The 27,468-nt window shown below is 43.1% G+C and overlaps 1 protein-coding gene across 7 annotated transcripts in view; it reads right to left on the minus strand.

Moving 5' to 3' along the window:
• Nucleotides 1–1,949: 1,949 nt before the first annotated feature.
• The window catches only part of CDC14B (cell division cycle 14B), a 94,658-nt gene continuing 69,139 nt past the window's right edge, over nt 1,950–27,468 (minus strand). For 2 of the 7 annotated variants that reach the window (XM_073670989.1, XM_073670991.1), the window contains exons 9-15: nt 26,810–27,040; nt 25,510–25,648; nt 23,261–23,423; nt 20,479–20,603; nt 8,255–8,362; nt 6,214–6,273; nt 1,950–5,880 (exon numbers count right to left, since the gene is read on the minus strand). In XM_073670989.1, the coding sequence (XP_073527090.1) occupies nt 5,844–5,880; nt 6,214–6,273; nt 8,255–8,362; nt 20,479–20,603; nt 23,261–23,423; nt 25,510–25,648; nt 26,810–27,040 (863 nt within the window). In that variant the 3' untranslated portion in view covers nt 1,950–5,843. Of the gene's footprint in view, nt 5,881–6,213; nt 6,274–8,254; nt 8,363–15,737; nt 15,880–20,478; nt 20,604–23,260; nt 23,424–25,509; nt 25,649–26,809; nt 27,041–27,468 lie in introns of all 7 variants that reach the window. The other 5 variants (XM_073670992.1, XM_073670995.1, XM_073670990.1 and 2 more) reach the window with 3 other exon arrangements.

A 27,468-nucleotide genomic window follows, 5' to 3' on the forward strand; every position in this document is an offset into this window, starting at 1 on the left:
GATCTTTGGTTCCAACCACCGAGTCTTTGTGCGACGCAGAAAAGGTGAACGGATGGACTCTACAAGCCTGGTTCCCACCGTGAAGCATGGAGGAGGAGGTGTGATGGTGTGGGGGTGCTTTGCTGGTTACACTGTTGGGGATTTATTCAAAATTGAAGGCATACTGAACCAGCATGGCTACCACAGCATCTTGCAGCGGCATGCTATTCCATCCGGTTTGCGTTTAGTTGGACCATCATTTATTTTTCAACAGGACAATGACCCCAAACACACCTCCAGGCTGTGTAAGGGCTATTTGACCAAGAAGGAGAGTGATGGGGTGCTACGCCAGATGACCTGGCCTCCAAAGTCACCAGACCTGAACCCAATCGAGATGGTTTGGGGTGAGCTGGACCGCAGAGTGAAGGCAAAAGGGCCAACAAGTGCTAAGCATCTCTGGGAACTCCTTCAAGATTGTTGGAAGACCATTTCCGGTGACTACCTCTTGAAGCTCATCAAGAGAATGCCAAGAGTGTGCAAAGCAGTCATCAAAGCAAAAGGTGGCTACTTTGAAGAACCTAGAATATAAGACATATTTCCAGTTGTTTCACACTTTTTTGTTAAGTATATAATTCCACATGTGTTAATTCATAGTGTTGATGCCTTCAGTGTGAATGTACAATTTTCATAGTTATGAAAATACAGAAAAATCTTTAAATGAGAAGGTGTGTCCAAACTTTTGGTCTGTACTGTAAATGATATACAAATTCTGGGTAGAAAGGATGAATTAGTTTATTCTGCTGAATAACATATATACACAATTATTCGAGTGGATGTATAAAAACGCTTATGGAATGCAGGGATTTTATACAACATATAGGATATTAAACAGTGAACTTTGCAACAACTTTTTCCGTTATTCTTTTTTGACAAAAATACCCTCTGCAAAATATTAACCTCTCAGTAGCTCGGTTCAGTTTAAAAAAATATTACAAATATACCATTTACAAAAAATCAAGATGCTTACACCATGGGTTCTACATTCTGAAATGAGGAGTGAACAGAAAAAGGCACAGACACTGATCGCATTTCAGTGATAAAGAAGCGGTATCAGTAAAGGTGCTAGTCTACGGTTATTTCTAGTGTTGAGCGAGTATGTTCTATTAACCCTTTCGGCGAGTATGCTCGGGCCGAGCTCCGAGTATTTATAGCTGCTCGGTGATTAGGTTAAATCGCTCCTGTGTGCAGGATTTGCAACTGTTTGACAGTTTTATTATATGTGAGGAATGTGTAAGAAATAAACATTCCTCCTATGTAATAAAGCTGTCAAACAGTTGCAAATCATGCACACGGGAGCGATTCAAACATATCACCGAGCAGCTGTAAATACTCGGAGCTCGGCCCGAGCATACTCGGAACAGAACATACTCTCTCAACACTAGTTAATTCCCATTCATTACAAGGCATAGCTACATGGACTGCGATCATATGACTAAGTTCACACTTGCTTTCTTTTTTTAAATTGGTGTCATACAATAAAAACGATAAAATGCGATGGGTCAGTGCAGAATAGTTATCAGTTGGCACCTACAGGTTGTACAGAGTTTCCATGCACATTTCTAGTGGGTGCTACTTAGTTTCGGTATGCTTCAGAGTTCATAGAGGTTGTTGCATTCTAGATCAGTGAGGAAATAAGAATTGTTCCGTGCTCCATTGGATGTCATATGTACAACATGGCGGGAACGTTTCTAAGGGTGAACTATTCTGTATACGTAGCATCGCACATGCTGGCGTAAGAAGCCACAGAAACTGCATGCGTCGCTGTCCTGGAGGAGGCTCAATGTAAACTGCTCCGAATCCGTCATCAGTTTTACCATCAATTGTGGAGCAGAACACAAATGTGAACCTAGTCTAATATGGACAGCTATTTACATAAGCTCTTTAGAGCTCTTCATCATCACATCCCTGAGCATCTCTTTTGGGAATTTAATTACTGCATAAAAAACAAACAAAAAACAAACTGAATACAACATATAAAAGTAAAATTCCACAACATGTGTATTATTTGGTATTGTGCCTCTACGTACAGGACATTAACTTCTTCTTTCAATCTTTATAACTAAATTGTGCACTCGATAGGTCGAGGCTTTTACACTGCGTCTCACTTCTTCCACATTCATTCCTTTTGTCAATATAAATAACATATACTGCATGGGAATGATCATTCATAAGTCAATGTGCCGTGAAGACATTGCGGCTAGCTCCAGTAAGTCACGGCGTATGTAATGCAAGTCAAGGATTGATAGATGCAATTGGCTCATACAGAAATTCCTCAGTAAGGAAATTATCATCCTAAATTTCGTGGAATGCTGGTGAGGAATCCAAGTATATAGCTATATATTAAGTGGCTTCATGGTATTTTACATTAAATCAATATAAATAGGATTTTTATTTAAACCCAAGACAAGGAAAAATGCCTTCTTCTGGATAAGCACAGCAGGACCACATGTTGGACTTGTACCTTTATTTCCCTCAATTTTGCCATATTATTGTTGCCATGGACTTTGGATATATTAGGAGTTTCATACCTTTTAAATGAAACATTTGTCCTTCATTTAAATAATGGACCCTAATCTAAACTTAGTTTTAAGATCCTTCACTTACATGTAATATAATGCCCATACACATTAGATGTTTGGTCAACATTTACCGGATGTGTTTGAGGGTCACCAGACCCTTCTCTGATGGCAAGTGTCGAAGGTAGGGGAAGGATCAGGCATATCTGATTTCAGCATGCCTGATCAGTTTTCTCCCCCACAAGCATTGATGACTTTTCCGATATATACCATATTCATTGGTAAACCAGAACAGATGACCCTTTGCTATCCCAAGTCAGCTGAGGATGCACATTGTAGTGGCCGCAGCTGGACCCTCATTGATCAGATACTGATATAACTGCTATTCCATCAATACCTGTAAAAGGTCTAGTGCGGACCAGATTGAAGACTTTTTTTTTTGTGTTTAACCCTCGCATCTATACAGTACATATCTAGTAACAGTTACTGTAACACTAGGGACATGTTCTATAGCAAACACTTATGCATGCTGGTCGTACTGCACTACCTATTCTTACATTATAAGCACTGATGAAAAATAAAAAGTTATCCCCTTACCGAAAAAATTTCCTTACATAGGTCGTTTTTTTTTTCCCCTGTATGTTTGAGAATAAAACATATCTATCTGAAATGATGGAGTCGGTCTCAAGTCAAATTGCCTGTGGTTTGGCCAACATGAATTGCCTGACCGGTACTCTTTAAAGTGAACCTATCATCAGGGGCAGCCCCATTGTCTTAGGAGAAGTTTTGCTAATAGGCGATATTAAGAAATGTCCCTAACGTTCCTTGAAAGGACCCAATTTTTTACCAAAAGGACCCAATTTTTTACCACAACCCTCCATGGCTCCTCTCACAGTAAGATCTCTCTTTGCATTAACCCAGCATTGCCGAGTATCGAACAAAACTGTAACATCATTAAAGCGAATACAGGTTGGTGATAGGTCAGTAAAGTCCGCGGCAATGCTGGGTTACCACAAAGAGTGAGATCCCTCTCTTATCGTGGGAGTGACTGCGGGGGGATTTGGGATCCCGCTCTCCATGACAGAATGCCACAACCTCAGGTCCCTTCAGGGAACCTTAGTGACACTTATCAGCACTTGTGTTTCTAGGGGATATTTAGAAGCATCCTCAGTCTGCGGCTGCCCACTCCTATATTAAATATATCTACTCTTTATAGCAAAATTAGTTCTGAAGGGGTTCTTTAAAGTTAACATTTAGTGGTTATTTTACTGAACACTAAAATGTTTAACAAGTGATCAATTTCCACTTAAGATCCTCGGAAATGGCACTGTAGGTGCTGCGTATTTAAATTTTGGGGAAAAAACTGCTCGCTTCCTCTATAGACAAGCCATCTGTATGTGGACTCATCCAAGACCCGGCTGTTTCACAGCTGTAATACATTATTGAATCCGAATTGTGTCCTCAACCCCAGGTCTGGTGAGGACTATGAATATAGACGAAGTGCGGCTGTCTTATATCTACTGCCCACGTGACTGCAGAGTTCTGGGAGAATTTTATAGGATTGTTTGGGATTTTTAGCAGGGATAAGAGAACACTAAGGCCCCGATTCAATTAGACTGGTTTTTATGCCAGTCTTAATATATTTGGGCATTTTACTCCAACTTCATGAAGAGACCTGGACCTCCAACAAATATGCTACTTTGAGCCTGCAGCTGGCATATAGTTTTGGAGTAAGTTCTGACACTTTTGTTGCATAGATTGATGAATTTTTCGGACCGGTTTCAACATGCTCTGTCCCATTTTTCTAAAAGATGACGCAACTGGCTGGGACTGTTGCAAATATGCCAACAATTTGGAGCAACCTTGCATTGCACAAACATTTTGCGTAATTTCAAGAAGTTTTATGCCTGAACATTTAAGTCCTGATTTATGAAAAAGTTTTGGCCAAATTCGATGATTAGGCTAGGTGCAGATGATCAGTATCACCATAGGGTGATCCGATTTTCTCGGATGAGAAGATTGTGAATTAAGTTTCTCCATCTTGTGTGTTCTTAGAAATCGAACTGCACTCAGATGTCATCTGAGTGCAGTCAAGCGGTTTTCATGGACTCATTGATTGCATGGCCAAGTGTGATCTGATTATCGGATCAAATACGGGCATGTAACAATTTTTTCCCTTGGACTGTTTTTGTCCGAGGGGGGGGATTCGACATGTGCACAGCCCCATAGAATAACTTGGGGACGAGTGCTATCCGACGTTTTGATGGATAACACTTGTCCAATTATTACAGCAGTCGGCACTAGCCCTTAGTGAGTTCATATTATAATGCTTATAGTAGTATAATGGGACACTCACTGGACCTGGACTCCATTCTTAAAACTAAGGTTTCAGAACCATCAATGTCATAGGAATAATTTAAGAATAAATCCAGTATTTAAAAAAGAAAATTTAAATGAGGGGAGGGGCGATGCCAAACCAAACAAAAAAAAAAGTGTTTGCAAGAATAAAAGTAGCTCCAGTCTCTTAAAATTTCCATTTCTGGATCAGCTCCACATACAAAACTACACAAAAACTAAATGGTTTCCAGTTAATTGGAGAACTGGCATATCCATCTTCTGGTCTCCAACTTCCATCATTGTGAGAAAAACTTTGGTACTTTTGAGTTACAAAGTATTCAGGTTACACATCACACACACACACACACATACACACATACACACATACATACATACATACATACATACATACATACATACATACATACATATATATATGCGCACAAATTTAGATGGAAGGTCTCCTTTTAAAACAAAGAAAATTATTGGGTGGCTGACAAGGCAATGGAATGGGCTGCATGAATTCTTATTGAGCCGCCCTACAGAATGTAGGCCATTGTTATACACAGTGTAGTGCTTTGTTCTGATGAAATGATTGCCATCACAACGTCCATGCCACATTGGCATCATCTGCTGCATGCACAAGACTGCCCCACTACCAGGTACCAACAGTAGATGTAGAGTGCCTGAAGCCACGGGTCTGGCTGGTGTCATCCTCTTCCTCCTGGTAGGGAACAAACCTGAGCCAGAGGAACAGTCAGAAATAGTTTTTCATATTTTGGAAGAAGGGATAAAGGCAGACGGAGGTTTTGTTTTCTGTGAGAAGTCCATTTTCTTCTTTATTCTTCTTCAGGTCTTTGCGGTAATGCACTTCTCTTTTGTAGCCACCTTTATTCTTCTTCAGGTCTTTGCGGTAATGCACTTCTCTTTTGTAGCCACCAATGGATCTAATTACCGCAACACCGTCCGAGCCCGTGGAACTGTGTGGCTGTTAAACAGAAGATGTCAAAAGAAATTAACGGCAAAGAAACCATCCTGCGGTTATATACACAAGAAGAAAAAAATATATATAAAAATAAAATATCAAAAAGTATTGTGACGTCACAAAAAACAAAGAAGTATAACCACACACACACACACAACAAACCAACACACTGGTGAAGCAAAGAGAAATAATGAAGGCAGCCAAGAAACAGATTGGATTGGTGCAGATTAATCGTTGTATTAGTGGCAAAGCCATGCAGACAGGGTGCTTTAATGAGATTGGAAGAGCTGGTCAAGAGCATTTTGCAGGCAAAGAGCAGCAGAGCCCGGGGTGTACCAGAGTTTCATTAAGCGCATTTGGTGCAAAGCAATCCTTTTCTTCCGCTCAGGAATCACGCTGTGGGGAAAGTAGAAAGAATGGTAACAAGTAATGAAATAAGCAGGAGGCGTCATGTTAAAAAGGAATTAGAAGAGGAATGATTAAAGAAAAAGGCATAAGGCACAGCAAGGACAATCTTGTATGGCTGTAATCACCACCAATCTGGAGTCGTCTATACGGATTTATGATAAGCAAGAACTAGAACCAACACTATGGAAGTGTTCTGCACAATTCAGAATATACAGGTAGACTGGCTCATCTGGAAGCACTAGAATATCTACCGGACAAGACCTTTCCGTATACATTCAAATTCTAAGTGAAAACGCGTTTCTAATACCTTAGGCTTATGCAGAATTGTAGTTCAGAAAAGCTACAGGCCCACAGCACTAGGCACCACTATCGAGAGCCTTCAAGAACGCTTCCTGTTCGGATTTGTCAGCTTTGGGGATTTTTGAACCCATGCAAGGTCTTTAGGCCAAAACCAGATGCATCAATATTCACATATAGGTACCAATTTTCAAGCAGACTGATGACATTTCTTTAATTTTTTATTTTTCTCAGTAGCTCAGTATTATGCTGAGGTATGATCATTTGAGTCACAGACCTATGGCCTGTCTGATGTGGCCGTAGGTCTGTGACTAAAATGGTTAACTTAACAAGTGCATGTAAATTTAGGCTGGGGTCACACAAGCGGATGATTCTCTCATGCTAGAGAGAGAATTGGGCCGATTATGCTAATGTCACTCGGATCAAACTCTGTTAGATTATGAGCCAAGTGCCATCAGAGTGTGCTCCAATTCTCTTGCATGAGAATCGGATCACAGGTGTGAAGACGACTGAGAACTTAATTTATCCATCTTCTCCATTCTCTGTGTCCGTGGTAGTCGCACTCCACTCAGATGACATCCGAGTGCAGTCCAATGTTTCACATGCACCCATAGGCTTGTATGGGTGCATGTGATCAAATTATTGGATGCACCCGCAGCATACTGCGATTGTTTCCTCACGCCGAATCTGAATGAGGGAAAAAAAAGCACTGGTCGGAACTGCCCCATAGTATAAGACTGGACCAAGTGCTAACCGATAAAACATCGCATAGGACTTGGCCCTGGTATACGCTCGTGTTAGTGTATCCTTAAATGGACTATATTTTGAAATGCATGAATAGCAATTCTCTCCATGCCCTGCGCCGCTGATCTGGGCGGGGCAGCCTGCACCCTGCGCCGCTGATCTGGGAGGGGCAGCCTGCACCCTGCGCCGCTGATCTGGGCGGGGCAGCCTGCGCCGCTGATCTGGGCGGGGCAGCCTGCGCCGCTGATCTGGGCGGGGCAGCCTGCGCCGCTGATCTGGGCGGGGCAGCCTGCGCCGCTGATCTGGGCGGGGCAGCCTGCGCCGCTGATCTGGGCGGGGCAGCCTGCACCCTGCGCTGCTGATCTGGGCTGGGCAGCCTGCGCCGCTGATCTGGGCGGGGCAGCCTGCACCCTGCGCTGCTGATCTGGGCGGGGCAGCCTGCACCCTGCGCTGCTGATCTGGGCTGTTGTGCTGTGCAAATTTGACACCCAATATAAATATTAAAGGAGATTTAAAACAAAGGAACAATATAACTATTTTAGAAACTGTTCTCTGGATCCAGGACCCCAAAAAGAAATAAAATAACTAAACGCGGCAAGCTAATAATGGGAAGATCTCTGTTACATACAAAAGTTGTATAAATGCTACCAGAACTCGTGGAAAAAGCCTGCAAGTCTGGTTTCCCCACACACACAGTTAGGGGTGGGAGAAGCAGAACTCACAAGCTTTAGAAGCAAATCATCAACTGGTCCAACTTATATGTTCTGCTTTGTCAGAGAAAATAATGTGAGAACATTCAGCAGGGCTCTAGGATGACAACTAGCGTCATGACTGTATAGAGAAATCCAGCCCAAGAACCAGGTCTCCACAATAAAAAAAAGTCTTCATTATAAGAAACACTATACAGGCTATGGAGGTGCAAGCTTACCCTCTCAATGTGCTGCCTCCTGAAGAAGACCTGGTTGTCCTTTTTGTAATGCATGAACTCTCAGATAACTCTGACCTGGGATTCTGCACACTGGACTGCAGAATTACTCTGGAAAGAGTTCAAAACAAGATAGATTGATGTGATCTGCATGAAATCTGCACATTGTCAGGTAATAACCAAACAGTAACATTCACATGGCACAGCACTGATGGAGATTTCACATGGTGGTCAATCTACACTCCCTGACAGAAGTTATGTCGCTTATCCATGTTATGTAAATAAAAGCTTATAACCTGACGTTAAATTCAGCCATTGGTTTTATAAATTACTGTACTCTTTTGAAAGCTGAAGCCCTCCCAAATTTGGTTTAGGTTAAGAAAATAAATTGACATCAATGCTGAAATATTAATCATTTAATGAACACAGAATGGTCAGATTTTGGTAAGACAAAAGTTTTGTCGCCCACAGAAAGTAATGTGATATTCAAACAAATTATCTTAAAATACAAATATATGTTGCATAACGTTGATGAATGAAGTTGTGGTGCTATTAGAGTCATATTTAATATTTTGTATGACTTCCATGAGCTTGAAGGACTGAATCCATGCGGTTCAACAATGATTCATACATTTATTAATGAAGTCATCAGGAATAGCAAAGAATGCCGTCTTACATGCCTCCCAGAGTTCATCTAGATTCTTTGGTTTTGTCTTCCAAGCTTCCTCTTTCATCCTACCCCAAACATGCTCAATGATGTCCATGTCTGGTGACTGGGCTGGTCGGTCCTTGAGCACTTTGATCTTTTTTGCCTGGAGGAACTTTGTTGTAGAGATGGATGTATGAGATGGAGCACCATCCTCCTGCACAATTTGACCCCTTTTATGATTTGGAATGTAAGAGGTAGCTAATACTTCTGGATATTTTATGCTATTGATACTGCCTTCCACCTTGCAAATGATTCGCACACCCCCATACTGAATGTAACCCCAGACCATGATCTTTCCACCACCAAATTTAACTGTTTTCAGGGTGTATTTTGGATCCATACGGGCTCCAGTAGGTCTCCTGCAGTATTTGCGGCGGCTGTGATGTAATACTACTGAAGATTCATCAGAGAAATCCACCTTCTGCCACTTTTCCAGCGTCCATCTGTTTAGCAGGCTGTGGGACTTTGCAAATGCCACACGGTTTTTTATTTGCCTTTTGTTTAGTGCTGGCTTCTGGGCACTGATTCGACCATCGAGGCCATTTCGAGACAGAATCCTACAAACTGTTCTAGTTGACACAGGGACTTGAGGTGACCAGGCCTGTTGGAGCTCTGCTGCAGTGGAAGAGGGGCTTGCTTTGGATTTTCTAACCAACAAACGTTCCTCCTGAGCAGTTGTCTTGTGGGGTCTGCCGGACCTGGGCTTATCAAACACATCTCCAGTCTCTTCAAATCTTTTTTTAATTCTTTGTACTTGACGCTGAGACACATTAAAGGTGCCAGCCACCTCTGCAGTGGATCTGGTCTTCAGCCTCTTGATAATCAAGGCTTTGGTCGCAGGCTGGATTTTTGGCATGTTATCAGAGCTCAAGTTGCAGTTCAAGTGAAGGTCTGGGGTGCTGGGTTTCTTTTTATACACACCCACTAATTAACCGATCATTTACTGAGCACTGGTGAGGATGTAAACTAGGATTGGGTGCATTATATGACCAGGCGACAAAACTTTTGTCTTGCCAAAATCTGACCATTAAATGATCAATACTTCAGCACTGATGCCAATTTATTTTCTTAACCTAAACCAAATTTGGGAGGGTTTCAGCTTTCAAAAGAGTAATTTATAAAACCAATGGCTGAATTTAACGTCCGGTTATAAGCTTTTATTTCCATAACATGGATAAGCGACATAACTTCTGTCAGGGAGTGTAATGTATGGAGCCAACATAAAAACAACATTAGCCATGACGTTTCCTTGTGGCAGCGAGGTCACATTTGTCCCTGACATACGGTATATCAAATGGAACATGAATTCTTTTCAGACAACAATACCAAAGGAAACAGACACAATTATTCGAGGTGCTCATTTATAGGGCCGCTCAGAATACGACTGACAGGATTGCTTATTCTTATAGAATACAGAGTGGTTTCCTCCCATTACCGACAAACACATTTATAACAACCATGGGTTGTAAAAACCAACTACTGCAAATACTGATGTCCGCTGTGAGAAGAGTAAGATGTATTCTTTTCTACCATTATCAGCGCATAAACAGCACAGAGAGGCCATCTGTGGCGAACACGGAAAGCCTGTAGTGAATGCAGATATTCATTTCTCTATATAGATAGTGTAATGAACACACTAAGTGTCAGGTTTCCGTTAGAGAAATGGATTAGTCAGAAGTTGACGGTCTAATATATAGACCTCTGTCTTCTGACCAATCCATTCTTCTAAAACGTCCGTTGGGCCTGAACAACGAGTAAAGTAAATTATAGACAATAAAAGCAGTGTGGGATTTAGGTTCAATGGAGAGGTAGGATTAAAGGGAATCTGCAGCAGGTTTTTGCTACCTCATCTGAGAGCTGCCTGATGTAGGTAAAGAGAAGATGAATCCAACAATGTATCACTTAGATCAGTGGTCCCCAACCTTTTTTGCACCAGGGACCGGCTTGAAGCAAGATCATTTTTCCATGGCCCAGCAAGGAGGGGGCGGGGTGGGCGGGGCAATGGAGGGATTTGGAGTTTAGTGCATACTTATCATATAGTGTAGACCAGGTCCCCGCCAGGAGCTATGCCAGGAGCCCCACATAATGTGCTGTGCCAGGAGCCGCATCACTGAGACCCCATCACGCCCTGCAGCAGGACAGGGCAGCTGTCCTGACAGCTGCTGTTCAGCTGCATTTACTTCATCCCAGGGGCGGACACAGACTGTAGTGGGCCCCTGTGCAAGAAATTTTTGGGGGCCCCCCCCGCCCTTCATAAGGCAACAAAGTTATGTAAACATAACCCCCCCCATGTGCATCTCTCCTCCCCCCCGCGCATCTCTCATCCCCCCCCGTGCATCTCTCATCCACCCCCCGTGCATCTCTCATCCACCCCGTGCATCTCTCATCTCTCCCCTCCCCCCATGTGCATCTCTCATCTCTCCCCTCCCCCCCATGTGCATCTCTCATCTCTCCCCTCCCCCCCATGTGCATCTCTCCCCTGCCCCCCATGTGCATCTCTCCCCTGCCCCCCATGTGCATCTCTCATCTCTCCCCTCCCCCCATGTGCATCTCTCATCTCTCCCCTCCCCCCCCATGTGCATCTCTCATCTCTCCCCTCCCCCCCATGTGCATCTCTCATCTCTCCCCTCCCCCCCATGTGCATCTCTCATCTCTCCCCTCCCCCCCATGTGCATCTCTCATCTCTCCTCTCCCCCCCATGTGCATCTCTCATCTCTCCTCTCCCCCCCATGTGCATCTCTCATCTCTCCTCTCCCCCCCATGTGCATCTCTCATCTCTCCTCTCCCCCCCATGTGCATCTCTCATCTCTCCCCTCCCCCCATGTGCATCTCTCATCTCTCCCCTCCCCCCCATGTGCATCTCTCATCTCTCCTCTCCCCCCCATGTGCATCTCTCATCTCTCCCCTCCCCCCCATGTGCATCTCTCATCTCTCCCCTCCCCCCATGTGGATCTCTCATCTCTCCCCTCCCCCATGTGCATCTCTCATCTCTCCCCTCCCCCCCATGTGCATCTCCCATTCCCCCCACTCCTAGTTAATTGTATTTAAAAAAAAATAAAACTTGTTATACTTACCCCCATGCGATCCCTGCAGAATCCTGGCTCTCGTCCAAATCGCTGACACCAGGTTCTCCTGCCTTCCGCTCATGTGACGGCGCCGTCACATGACTGGAAGTCAGAGGAATTATGAGATGTCCTGGACCCGGCGCTTTGCATGGGGCCGGGGGCCCCATGAGGAGAGAGACGCACAAGAGGGGGGCTCCGAGGGGGCTCCTACCGGCCGGGCCCCATACTGGAGTCAGGGCAGTCATGCCCTGATGGCGGCCCTGCTGGAGGCTGGAGGGGCCCCCTCTCCCTCGGGGCCCCCGTTCAATGAACCGGCTGCACGGGCGGTAGTTCCGCCCCTGCTTCATCCTGCTTCAGGACCTGTGGTGACATCACAGTTATGTACCTTGATGTCATCACAGGTCCTCTACAGGTCTACCCTGCGGGAGTCTAGAACAGCGGGCAGCATCCACCCCACACAGTGTGCTCTGAGCCACCGCAGACCAGAGCACACTGTCAATGTTTAGTGATTGTCTGTGGCGGTGCCGCGGACCGGCTGAAAAACCCCAACGGCCCGGTCCTGGTCCGCGGACCGGCGGTTGGGGACCTCTGACTTAGATTACTGGGTCCAGCCGTTCTAACACAATCAGAGCTTTTAGATTTAGCTATGGCAGAGGTGAGGAAGCTGCCCCCGCCCACACCAGGCTCTCTGTGTACAATATCCATAGACAGTGAGCTGCCTATCACAGGACGGGGCGTGGCAGACCAGGGCTAGTCACAGCAATGATAAGCTACCGGGGCTAAAACAATCCCTGTAAGCAAAAAAACCTTTGGAACTTGATAAAAAGAGGCATCGCTGAAATCTGTGTTTTAACCCCTACCTCATGCTGTCTTCCGATTACACAGCAAAATCCTGCTGACAGATTCCCTTTAAGTGATGGAGCAAGCATGGGAAGCTGCAGTACACAGCATGCACCCCTGTCTCCTAAATGCGTGGTTAGTAATTTTTTATCTGAGAAACCATCCTTAAGCCGAACAGTTTCAGTTGGTTGTTCCTGTCAGAGTGCCGAGGGTAGCATGTGCAGAGGATAGCCAGTGATCTCAAAATGGGTTAACGGTTTTAGAAAACCCCTGCCTCCAGTTTGTTAAAAAAACACACAGACACAGACACACACACTCAAACTCAAACTCTGCTTAAACGGATTGTCCACTCAAATACTATATTCCTTCATGTAAAAATAAGAACAGCCTAAGCTCACCTCCGGTGCTGCCCCAGTGATGCCAGCAGAGGGGCTCGCATTAATTTATTGTGTCACGCAAGCCCTGCGGCCAGTCAGTGGCCACTAATGGGCCGCTTCACTGTCACTTTCTTCAGATGAAACGGACATCCGGAAGAAGTGAGAACTGCTGCTCACTGACCATCCCTGGTAGTCAGTTACATCAGAAGGAAGCGAGAGTAAAGAGCCGCTGACTGGTTGCAGGGCTCAGGTGACATAACTTCACATGAGCCCCTGCTCTGAAATCACTGGAATGGCGCAGGTACCAGAGGAGAGTACAGACGGTTTTATTTTACATAGAGGAATAGAGTAATTGAGAAGGGGTTGTCCACTCACCCTCCCCAGGTCCAGCACTAAATCTCCGCCGCTGCGCCCAGTGTCTGTTATGGTCTGCCGCACTGACATCACAGACAGCTGATAAAACCACTGTCTCTTTTTTATTGTTACTAACTGTAAGCGCTCCTTATCATGTAGACCTCAGCACCCTGAGAGCATTGCTCACATTCTGGAGGACATTTAGATAGACCGGTGTTGGAAAAATGGTCTACTATAAATGCATTATGGCTTCCAAAGCACCTGCCTAATCTGCCTCTTTTCTTGGCCCCTGTTTTGCTCTGACCCAAAATCAGATTAGGGATCACTAGTGAGGCCAAAAAACATTAACCCTTCTATATCACCCCCTAGTCCGCTTTTACAGTTCCTGAAAGTCTGTGATATTTTACACCAGGCTGTGGAGTCAAAAGTAGTTTTGGATGGAGTTGGTAGAATTGTACAGACTTCAGCTTTACAAACAAAAATAAAAAACCTTGACGTCACCGCTGCAGCCTGTAAACAATCACTGGAGCAGCGGTGGAGAGGCAGTGCTGTACCCAGGGCACTAGAGTACCACCTCAGTTCGTATTCGCTAGCCCATGGACGATAAATACTTGAAACCAGAAAGCCCCTTTAAAAAGCGAGCCAGTCATTGGTTTCATATACAGACAGGATTATCGTTACATTGCTGCAGTTTTTTATATATTTTTTAACAAATACAGCCTGAAATACCAGCTGGGCACAAGGAGAGGAATCCTCTGGGCAACTTCTTCCAGCTCCTCAGTCCCTGGCTCAGCTTGATTGACCGATCTCTCCTATACGAGAATAGGACGGTCTTCCATTCCAGCAGAGCTGTGTGTGTGGGGGGCAGCCGGAGGGAGTCAGCCATTCAGCAGACATCCGTAAAAGGTGAAAAAAAACAGAGGAAAACTCCAAACAATTTAGAAAATAAAACTCCTGTAACCAGAAGAGTGCTGCGCACAACTATATAGAAAAAGTAGTAAGAGCGTAATCAAGGACCATGAAAACTCAAGGACCACAAATAGCAGATTCTGTATATAATAAATATCATAATAAATATCCCAGGGTAGTAAAAACTACCCCAGCGCAGGTAATGCAGTTAGATACAGATAGTATCATACAATAGAAAGCCCACAGCTGAAGGAGGCAAATTTGTCCATGCTTGTTACACACAAGGGGATCCACAGTGGGGGGGGGACAAGTACAGATGTAGGAGCTAATAATGTGATTATTTAATAAAAAGAGACGCCCACATGGTAAATGCCCTGTGTGTCTTGTATGTCCAATAGTCACAAAGGAGGTAAATAGACAGCCCTCTGCTGGGTTTACCTGGGTGGTCCACGGGTCAAGAGCGCAGCACTCTTCTGGTTGCAGTGCCACCATTTAACATTTTTTGTCTAATAAAGTCATTTTATTTTCTAAACCCATGTTAATATCTTCTTTTCACCAATTGTTTGGAGTTTTCCTCCTTTATTTTTTTCAGTCTCTACCCGAATGGTCTGCCATTCATCCTTATAAAGCAAATACATTTTATCTTGTTTATTATATTGATTATATCTTAAATTGATACATATGATTTGCCACGTTCAGTATGTGTCTTTTCCATCCCTAAGAGGTGGTCGCGTTTCAGATAAAACCGTTGCCTTCTTTAATGGGGGAGTCGGCTTTTTACAGTGGTAGTGGATCAGTGCCCTGCACAGCGAGTGAGCTAGGATGGAGCTGCAGACCCTTCATGCTCAAGATTAGTGGGGGTATCATCACTTTATTAAATAGGAAGACTGTTTTAAGAGAAGTTTCTGGGCCTTATGAGCTATTTTTGGAGATATAGTCATATATACCGGAGGTCTACAGCAATACTTTAGGTAGTAGTTTCACACCAAGAAACATGAAAGCATAGTCATACAGGGGCGCGTAGCAATACAGATGGGCCAACAGAATTATTAGGATTTTCTCAAAGATCTAAAATTTAAAGGAAAAGGTGAAAATAAAGCAGATATATTTGTATAATTGGAGTAAAATTGCAAAAGTTTTTGATGAAGCTTCCAGAACACGGCAAACCAGGGAGAAGTAGCAGACGTGGCTCATACACTCCCACATAAAACACAGAAGGTGATGGCACTTACAGTGACCAAGGGCCATGGTCTTGAAGGCTATTATGCTCTTAAGCCATCTAGGTAGATTAGCACAAAGGATAGAGGGGAGTCGCACACAATCCACCAGGTGGCCATGGCACACAATGCAGAGAACAGCATAGCCAAGGCCCACCTAAAAGAAGGGGAGAAGATAAAACAAAATGGAGAGGCCGGGCTTGGCAGGCTACAGCACACAGGCAGCGTTATATCACGGATCACGCGCTCCATGCAGCGACACCTTATACCATGCCCAAGGGAATACAGAAATGCAACAGTACAAATGGGAAAAGCAAAATCAGCAACACTATGACCCTACCCCCGGCTGAGAGGGCAAACAAGAAACCTTAATTCTGCCACATTACATTCGCTAAGCTAATGCGCACATGCAGAGAAAGCAGATATGTAAAGAATAAATGATGTGGGTCAGTTAATACTAAACATAGAAGGATATGGAGGAGCTGTTCCCATTCCTGACTCCTTTTATATGAATGGAGCACCTTTTCCAAGAAGTCAGATTCATTCCTCATTTTCTCCTCCTAGAAATGTAACGTTTGGATAAAGAACAACTGCATTATAACCATTCCCCTCGCTACGTGGCGAGTATCAAGGACAATAACACAGTTAGATAGTGTACGGACACCGGCCCATTCCCACTATACCCAAACTGGGAAGGAAACTTGAGTAGGAGACCACAAAGCGAGAGCACTTAGTGGTATGATGGTGAACCTTACACACAATATTACCAAGTCATGGTACAGGTGTGTAAAATAAAGACTCAACACTAGGGCTCTGTTCACACTGGCTTTTTTTTTTTTTTTTTTGCAGAATAGCACAGCACTACACTATTATGGCCTCTGTACCTAAAAACCTGATCTTCGGGAACAACAAAGCCAAAGAACAAAACCCAGAAGGAAATATCCTAAGCTATCTCTACCATAAGATGTGCCCTGTACGGAGCAGTTATTGGAGCGTCCAGGAGAAATGATGCCCTGTATAACATTCAGACACCGGTATCGGAAGCTGCAAGAAGTTGCAATTCTGCTCAGAAGCTGAAAATAATTATGACCCACAACTTGGGTTGAGAGATATATAAAATATGAACAAGAACATTTTGGAAAACCAATTTATCAGGGCATCTGACAAGTTGAATTGCCCAACCTAAAAGTGGGGCGATCGTATAACTTTAAGGGAACTTGTCCCATTACTTTACCCCCCATAAAACTCAAATTATAATAATAATAAATATTTTTTTTATTTTTATAGCGCCAACATATTCCGCAACACTTTACAATTACAGTCCAATATTATGTCTCGTGCCCAGAGTGTTACATGTTTTATTATTTAATTCTAAACTCCCTAAATACTTTCATATACAGTAAACCGAATATTTCCCACCTGATACCAAAATCCAGCTGGTAGCGTCATAGGGGCAGCTCGTTACATCATGAAACCCGGCCTCCTGCCCAATGTCAGACAACACTGCTGCCCCAATTGGCTCCGAACTCCCATCACACACCCAGCCCCCGTGCTCGGATCAATCAAGCGTATGGGCACAATCCCGCTTCATAGATGAACCGGGCTTGTGCCCTGAAAGTGCGGCAACATCGAAGACAATTCAACAGCAGACGGCATGAGTGATGGCAGGTGACGCCTTTATCCCTTCCCCGAGCACGGGCGGTACAATAGTGAAGCCAGTGAGGACTGGATTGCGCTCATGGGCAAAATTAAGTAGGGAACGCGTGCAGGTACGGGATTTTGTGGGGGCGTAGTAATGGAAAAGGCTGTCGATAAAGCAAGAACAGCGGACTCGGCTATACTTCCGGGGGCTGGTTTTACAGCTATGGAGCATTTGGCATCTGACCAGCAGGATTTGTTAGGCTAGGTCACACGGCATTACTAGTCTTGGTTGGAAATCTCAGTGACAGGGTCTCTTTAATTTTTTAAATTACAAGGTATTCTTTCAAATGCAATAACAATCCTGTCTGACACATTCTAAGTGGCGTTTGTGATAATGTAACACTTGTACGCCATCTGTTATTTTTCTGTCTAGGGCTATGTTCACATGCAGCAGGTTTCTAAAGATTTCTAAAGTCTCATAGCTTTTGCTGGTACTGTATAAATAAAAGGCAGCAAAAAAAAAAACGCTGCAAAAAGGCTGCATGTGAACATAGCCTAGGGGGACGTTAATAAATGCCTTGGGCCTCATTCACACGTCAGTATTTTGCATCAGTGTATGTATGCCAACACTAGGAGTGGAATTTACAGAGAATAGCTAGAATTGAAAGATTGACCCCTGTTCTGTGTTTTGGAGACACTCCTGGTTTTGGCATACAAATACTGATGAAATACTGATGTGTGAATGAGGCCTTAACATGTACATCTGATCAATAGCGAAGCAAGCAGCGATTTAATGAGAAGAGATCATATGCACACAGCAGACGCTAATAACCGTGTCACAGTCTTACTCCAATTTGTCAGATCGCATCTTGTTTTAGAGGACTGTATAAGAATATCTCTACTTACAGATATTACATGATATCACTAGAATCAGCATGCAGAAAGTGAGGTGTACAGAGGGAAGGATGGCCAGGATTACAATATGAAGCCTCATTCAGACGTCTATGTACGACATAGACCGTGAGTCTCCAGAGATATATAGATATAGATATAGATATAGATATATATATATATATATATATATATATACAGTACAGACCAAAAGTTTGGACACACCTTCTCATTTAAAGATTTTTCTGTATTTCCATGACTATGAAAATTGTACATTCACACTGAAGGCATCAAAACTATGAATTAACACATGTGGAATTATATACTTAACAAAAAAGTGTGAAACAACTGAAAATATGTCTTATATTCTTGGTTCTTCAAAGTAGTCACCTTTTGCTTTGATGACTGCTTTGCACACTCTTGGCATTCTCTTGATGAGCTTCAAGAGGTAGTCACCGGAAATGGTTTTCACTTCACAGGTGTGCCCTGTCAGGTTTAATAAGTGGGATTTCTTGCCTTATAAATGGGGTTGGGACCATCAGTTGTGTTGTGCAGAAGTCTGGTGGATACACAGCTGATAGTCCTACTGAATAGACTGTTAGAATTAATATTATGGCAAGAAAAAAGCAACTAAGTAAAGAAAAACGAGTGGCCACCATTTAAGAAATGAAGGTCAGTCAGTGCAAAAAATTGGGAAAACTTTGAAAGTGTCCCCAAGTGCAGTTGCAAAAACCATCAAGCGCTACAAAGAAATTGGCTCACATGAGGACCGCCCCAGGAAAGGAAGACCAAGGGTCACCTCGGCTTCTGAGGATAAGTTTATCCGAGTCACCAGCCTCAGAAATCGCAGGTTAACAGCAGCTCAGATTAGAGACCAGGTCAATGCCACACAGAGTTCTAGCAGCAGACACATCTCTACAACAACTGTTAAGAGGAGACTTTGTGCAGCCGGCCTTCATGGTAAAATAGCTGCTAGGAAACCACAGCTAAGGACAGGCAACAAGCAGAAGAGACTTGTTTGGGCTAAAGAACACAAGGAATGGACATTAGACCAGTGGAAATCTGTGCTTTGGTCTGATGAGTCCAAATATGAGATCTTTGGTTCCAACCACCATGTCTTTGTGAGACGCAGAAAAGGTGAACGGATGGACTCTACATGCCTGGTTCCCACCGTGAAGCATGGAGGAGGAGGTGTGATGGTGTGGGGGTGCTTTGCTGGTGACACTGTTGGGGATTTATTCAAAATTGAAGGCATACTGAACCAGCATGGCTACCACAGCATCTTGCAGTGGCATGCTATTCCATCCGGTTTGCGTTTAGTTGGACCATCATTTATTTTTCAACAGGACAATGACCCCAAACACACCTCCAGGCTGTGTAAGGGCTATTTGACCAAGAGGGAGAGTGATGGGGTGCTACACCAGATGACCTGGCCTCCACAGTCACCAGACCTGAACCCAATCAAGATGGTTTGGGGTGAGCTGGACCGCAGAGTGAAGGCAAAAGGGCCAACAAGTGCTAAGCATCTCTGGGAACTACTTCAAGCTTGTTGGAAGACCATTTCCGGTGACTACCTCTTGAAGCTCATCAAGAGAATGCCAAGAGTGTGCAAAGCAGTCATCAAAGCAAAAGGTGGCTACTTTGAAGAAACTAGAATATAAGACATATTTTCAGTTGTTTCACACTTGTTTGTTAAGTATATAATTCCACATGTGTTAATTCATAGTTTTGATGCCTTCAGTGTGAATGTACAATTTTGATAGTCATGAAAATATAGAAAAATCTTTAAATGAGAAGGTGTGTCCAATCTTTTGGTCTGTACTGTATATCTTTAATGCAGCAAAAAAATGAGGTCCTCTCTAACCAATGAATCAGTCACCTGTTTAGAAATAAAGGTTTACTCTTACAATCAAATCAAGTTTGGCGGAACTCTAACTGATTGCTTGGTGTAGATGCTAAATCAGCAGCTGAAAGGGGGAAACCATAACTTACAATGTACTTAAGAGCTTATTTATTGGCACTCTCTAGGTGTGGCACACCCAAGACTATCCAGAAAGAGAGAAATTTGTTCATCAAAACATTCACCAGTTTTACCGTTCCATTCTGTGAACAGACCCCACCATCACTGGGAGCCATGAGAAGCCCCTTTCCCGCTTATGACCTGGCCATCAGGGAGTAGAGGGCAAGAATCCAAACCACAATGATCTCATAAATGATTACTTACGACAGCGGAGCTGCTGAGGACGTCCTCGTCTGTCTCTTACATTTCAAGACACGGAGTTTATCCCCCTGTGTCACGCTGACGGCCTCATCTTCATCAACATCATCATCATCACCACCACCACTGTACTGTGTAGGGGGAAGTTAAAGTGGAGATTAGTCATTGAAAAGCATGGGATGAAATCAACTGTGAACAAGGACATTAAAATAGCGGCAACAGATGGGTCCTGGGAGAGTTTGCACCACGGAAATCCCAAACCTGAACTTTAAGGTGACCTTCCCTCAAAAGTGAAGTGTACTACATACTTGCAGAAAACTCACAGCAAAAATCACAAACTGCTGAATGAAAGGAAGAATGGCTACAGCGATCGGAAGGAAAAATCAGGAGGCTGTTATTCATGAAGATTTTGGGGTGGAACATGCATCTATTTGTGCATGAAAAAAGAAAGAAAAAACCCTAACCCCCCCCCCCCCAAAAAAAAAAAACACCTCTGTATGAATGGAATACATCTTAGGATCAGTATCAAATAAGTGTAATATGGGCATGATTTGGCAACTCATGTTATACTAAAACTTGCCACCATAACAAGTCCAGTGGCCCTATCCAATAGCTAAATAACAATCTAGGAGTCTGTCCGCTTGGGTCACTAGACCGTGGTAGGGCCAGACCTTGACACCATACTGAAGAACTCGGTGTGCTGGTTTTCAATTTTGTGCCAAGAATGTGATTGGATTCGGCCAGTACAAAGCAAGGAAATCTTCCCAAATAGGTTTAGCTTTGATAAGATCCTTTTCTTGGAAATATAAGTAAAGGAACCCTATAACATGAGAAAAACAGGGAAGCTCTGGTCTGTTTACCCAGAATACAGCTGCATAGAAGCATAAGGTAACTTAGGGAACCCTTACAGTAATTCCAGCAAATTTTAATTTAGTAAAATATTATACACACACAATATATACAACATAAATAATTACACATATACTATAGTATATTACATTGTGTTTACAATTATTATGCGAGTATTTAAAACGACAATCATTTTTATTCAGATTTTCCAACTCTGCGCTGTATGACCTTGAATGCTTATTGGATGGAGCAGATCTGGTTATGTGTATTTGTGCAAGTATGAAGGGTGTGGCCTAAGAATATGACACCCTTTATCAAGGTGTGCAGAATTATTAGGCAGCTTGTTTTACTCAGGTAGAAAAATGGGACATAAAATAAAATGAACACTCTGAAAAGTAAAAAAAATTGTTAAAAGTCCTTTAAAAGGGATATAGCACTCTTGAAATTGCTAAGATAGTGGGGTGATGACAGAACCATCAGAAGTTGTGTTGCAAATAGTCAACAGGGTTGCAAAAATGAAACGCACATAAACTGCTAAAGATTTGAGAAGACTCAGATGTGAAGCGACCAGGAATCCATTATCCTCCAGTGCTGCCATATTCTAGAACTACAACCTCCCTGGAGCCCAGAAGTACAAGGTGTTCACTGCTCAGAGACTTGGCCAAGGTAAGGAAGACTGAAACCCGACCACCACTGAACAAGACACAGAAGGTGAAATGTCAAGACTGGGCCAAGAAATATCTGAAGACAGATTTTACAAAGGTTTTATGGACTGATTAGAGTGGCTCTTGACAGACCAGATGGATGGGCGCTTGGTGGATCAGTAATGGGCACAGACCTCCACTTTGACCCAGAAGCCAGCAAGGTGGAGGAGGCTACTGCTATAGGCTGGTATTATTAAAGCTGAGCTAGTTGGACATTTTCAGGTTGAAGATGGGCTCAAAATCAACTCCCAAACCTACTGCCAGTTTTTACAAAACACTTTCTTCAGTGATACAGGAAAAAGTCTGCATCCTTCAAGAAAACCATGATTTTTATGCCGGACAATGTTCCATCTTATGGAAATACTCCACTACTTGGCCAGCAAGTAAAGGCCTTAAAGGGGTTTTCCCATGAACAATGTACATTTTAATAGATATTGCAATAATAATACTTTCCACAGTTGGAGGTGTTTAAAAAAAATGTTCCCGCACCGAGATAATCTTAAAAATGTGCCCCGGCCATGTAGAAAAGGAAAGACAAATCCTCACTTTTACTATTTATTATTTTACTCACTTATATAGCGCCATTAATTCCACAGACATTATCGGCACTGTCCCCATTGGGGCTCACAATCTACATTCCCCATCAGTATGTCTTTGGAGTGTGAGAGGAAACCGGAGAACCCGGAGGAAACCCACGCAAACACAGGGAGAACATACAAACTCCTTGCAGATGTAGTCCTTGGTGGGATTTGAACCCAGGACCTCAGATCTGCAAGGATGCAGTGCTAACCACTGAGCCACCATGCTGCCCATTCAGGTTTATTAACCTTTTAAATTGAACAACACTGTAGTTGTTCAATAATGAAATCAATCATCAAAATCCAAAATAGCCTACTAATTGTGCGCACAGTATGTATATGTGTGTATTGACAAATTGCTGCAAAGAAAAAATGCTTTCAAGAATAAAAGTGTTAAGTTTATTTTTCTCAATTAAAAACAGCATTTTTCTCACAGTATTATGTATCTCTATATACTGCTGATATATACAAATAATTGAAATGTGCTGAAAGCAATTGACATGTTTTCTTACAAGCAGAGTTTTCGTAATTCACTCAACACTTTCTTCAGGATCAAAAGGACGATGAAAAAAGCATTTAGGCGAGAATATCTAAGGCAAAGCCAATGTATACATATGGAAGACGTCATCTAGTTGTGCATATTTTCCATGGACTTACCAGCTCAATGTCTTCTTTACCAGACGCTTTGTCCAGGTCGTCACGGAGTGAAATATCATCCACCCCAGAGAGAATAAAGGTTACGGCTACGTTGTTACCATTTTCTTGTTCTCGCCTCTTTTTGCGATAAATGTCGCCTTCGTTCCAAAGACTCATTTGTTTCCTGTAAAATATGTATAACATGTTTACAATCACCTTTTTACTGAGGCTTTCTACCTAGTACTTGAATGTTTATAGGAAAAGAGAACAAAAGAAAGGGGCGAGGCGGGGCAAGGGGAAAGGAAAAGCTGACCGCAAACTCAGTCATAAATGAAAAATATGATATAACGAGCGCAACTTTAGATTACATTTCAACTAAAGTTAGGTTTTAGTATCCATCATCTTGTCAGTGTGAAGGAGATATAGGAGAGGAGATATCCAGACATATTGCAGTGATCACACGCAGCAGGATACAGCCACCATGAAAGGATGCGTCATTTCTAATAAATGAATCAAAAAGCCAACAGAGGCGCATCCCAGCTGTGACCTTGTAAAGCTTTCGAGTTGATAATGAAGACGAGCAAAAGGAGATGACGAGGAGTAAAATCTTTGGGAGCTGGATGAAGAATTCAGATCTGAACCAGAGACTAGCTGCATATAACTGTTCTATTTGGCAAGTGAAGAAAACTGAACTCCGAACAAATTGACCTACAGTACTAAATAAAATAGTGCACTACTAGCTACTACTGTGAAGGTGTAGAGAAAGAACCAGCTTACACAGCTACTGACCTCCCGGCTGATCTGCGGCATAATAGTACCACTCACTGCAGAGTACAAACATAGCTGCAGTCCTGCTCTAAGGGTTCGCTCTCAAGTAGCAGTCCTAGGTTTTTTTTTGTTTTTGGAAAAACAAAGCAATTTTGTCTCAAAAATTGTGGCAAGACCAGAAACAGACACAATGTGAAACTGAACCCTAAGGGCTAGTGCACATGTTAAATTATTTGCTGCAGACATTTCTGCAAATACTTAAAGAAGTTGGCCACTACTTTTTATGATTGACCCGGTGCCCATAAGTGTTTTTCTAATTACCTCCTGCTGTCCTTCTTGTCTGTGAGCGGCGCTATCGCTGGCCGCTCACAGGCATCATGTGACCCCCCGCTTATGTCACGTCAAGTGAGGCATGACATCAGTGACGCGTGGGTGGGGTTAACTGCGCGTCACACCCAGCATCCACCGTGCGCTTTCCCAATGAATGATGAGAGGGAGAGCACGCGGTGGATGCTGGGTGTGACGCGCAGTTAACCCCACCCACAGCCCAGCATCCACCACGGGGACCACGTCACTGATGTCAGCGGGGGGGGGAGGGGGGGTGTCACGTGATGCCTGTGAGCAGTCAGCGATAGCGCCACTCACAGGCAAGAAGGACAGCAGGAGGTAATTAGAAAAACACTTAGAGGCACAGGGTCCATCGATCATAAAAAGTAGTGTCCAACTCTTAAGTGTTGGCAGGAAAAAAAATGCAGCTTAAAATAAGCGCGTGTTTTGCTGCATTTTCTTCTAGTCATTAGAATTGGTGAAAACATTGCAAACACACTGAAAGAATAGACTTCAAATCTGTATGGAAAAAATAAGCAGTGCGTGATATTTCAGGGATCTTATTCTCTTTGTGGGCAATAGGAAATGCTTCAGTTCAATGTGAAAAAAAAATGTAAGGAGAAAAACGAAGAAAAATCAGCAAATACTTAACATGTGCACATCTAATTGCAGGGGTAAGTAGTCCAAGAAAGGGAGACATGGCCACCAATATAAATTTCGACTCAAGATATTCCCAGCTCACCAACCCAAATAGTTGGCAAGTATGTATATCATGTTATTGCACTTTCACAAATGGAGTCATCTAGACCAATTGCCCAGGTGTTGGTGCTGTTTTTTCTGGGTAGTGTCCAGCGACTAGCATGGTCAGCATTCTTAGGGCAGACTTTGTTGAGTGCGGCAGCTATTTTTGGCTGTTTGCAATGCCACTTTCTGTTGCGACTTTTCACTGTAGCATATCTGAGGTTTTTTAAATTTATGTTTTTCTTTGCACCCCATTAACATCAATGGAGAAAACAGTCTATGTAACCTATATAATGTGTGCCAAAGTAACACATTTTGAGCAGTTTCTACCGGTCTTGTCTAGCGATACGCTTTGAAAATTTAGAACAATAATCATAATATAATAAGCATTGTGACAAAAACAGAGTGACTTTTCATCCATGAGGAGAACTTACTCAACCAGAAACTGTTGCTGAGGTCCAATCACAGAGCCGGGCCTACATATTCGGATCCAAGCGATGGTTTCTGCGACATTCATTCTATAATGCTTCATCATGTAACAAGCTATCAGCGTACCAGTCCTACCTAGACCAGCTGAAAAACAGTTACACCAAAAAGGTCAAAAATAGTCCTTTGTAATACATAATATCATAGCTCCTGTATGAATTAAAGGGGTGGTCTGAAAATAACATTGATGCTCATCCTAAATGTCTATTTAATTTAATTACAAAAGTCTCTACCGTTCACGCTCTAATCTCCCTGGTTTATTTTTTTACCTACTTCTTGTCTGATGACTCTTCACTTGAGAATCCCCAAGTGTTTGCTGGGATACTTAAATGAAACCTCCGTCCCTATCCTGAAATGAAGCGTCACCAGTGACGTACGTTTGAGGGGCTGGTCTAGTCCCTACTCTACTGAGCATACGTTGGTTGGGCATTCTGATGTATGCCCAGTATGAGTTCCCTTGTATCTGTGCGATATTACTTTCAATGCACAGTGACAATGCGCTCCCTTAACAGCTCTGAGGAGACGTGACGAGATGGAAAGAGTGCACATTGTAAGGAGAGAACTTGGTGAGCAGGAAAAGCAGAGACCAGCCCCGTACACAAAAGTGACATTACTTTGGGGGGCTGGTTCCTGCTCACCGCATATTCTCCTTACAATTTGCACTGATAGAAGTGACGAACCGGCAAGAGCGCACTAATTAGAAGCCGGTAAGGGAGCGCACTGTCACTGCATTTAAAAGGATATTGCACAGTGAAAAAGCGAGCTTGTACTGAGAATTCATCGGAATTGACAACCAACACATGTTCATTAGGACAGGGACTAGCCCAGCTCCTGAAATGAAGGTCACTGATAACGCATAGTTTCAGGGCAAGGATAGAAGCAGCAGCAGTGACCACAGCCTTTGCCCCCTGGTGACATTCGCTTGAGAATCACCAGTGCATGCTGGGATACTCAAACGAAATGTCAACGAGGAAGTAGGTAAAAAAAAAGAGGGAATGATAGGGAATTAATTAAAAGTATATAAGAAAAGAAATTAGATTATGGCATTAAATAGACAGACATTTAAGATTAAAATCAATATTAGTTTTGGACCAACCCTTTGACCTTTTAACCAATCACATTAAAAGGAAAATCTAATCAGTTTTAGTCACTCCCCTTATGGAGGAAGCTATATGGAAATGCAATAGAAACAAACATTCTCAAGCTCAGAGTGGGAGAATATATGATATAGGAGGCACCAGCACTCACCTTTGCAATGTACAGCTATAGCACCTTCTGCATTTTCACAGATATTCAGGAACTTCTTCACTATGGCATCACTTGGTGTACTTCCATCAACAAAGAATAGGTCGTGGTGTTCAAAACCGGCATCTGTAAACCTCTTGGCGTCGTACAATTTTTTATTCAGGCGAATGATTGTAGAGACGTGGTGTTCTCTGAAGTATGGGAAGTAGGCTTCGGGAGCATGCTGAGGGTATCCTGAAAGAGCATGGCAGAATATATTCCTGACTACTGTTACACCATGTAAAGGTTTATGCTGAGAGAATTTAAATTCTTTGAACACATTGAGGGAATTGTTCCCACTTTGTTCAGTCAGAATCTCATCTCATATTTGTCATTACACATACAGTACAGTGAGTGCTCAGAACTGTGTGACAACAACCTGTAAGGAAATCGGTCACCAGGTTTTTCCACCTAATCTGAGAGCAGTATAATGAAGACACAGAGACCCTGATTCCAGTGATATGTCACTTACTAGGCTGCTTGCTGTAGTTTTGATAAAAGATTATCACGAGAGGACGAGTAAACCTGCTGCCATGTAGTCCTCCATATTCATGAACTTTGTGAAACCCTGCCACCACCACTGATTGACTTTATATTTGTGCATAAGAAAGCTGCCAAATTGG

The sequence above is a fragment of the Phyllobates terribilis genome, unplaced genomic scaffold (assembly GCF_046119375.1).
Source record: "Phyllobates terribilis strain yellow unplaced genomic scaffold, ASM4611937v1 Scaffold_1__5_contigs__length_1240528914, whole genome shotgun sequence".
NCBI classification, from domain to species: Eukaryota; Metazoa; Chordata; class Amphibia; order Anura; family Dendrobatidae; genus Phyllobates; species Phyllobates terribilis.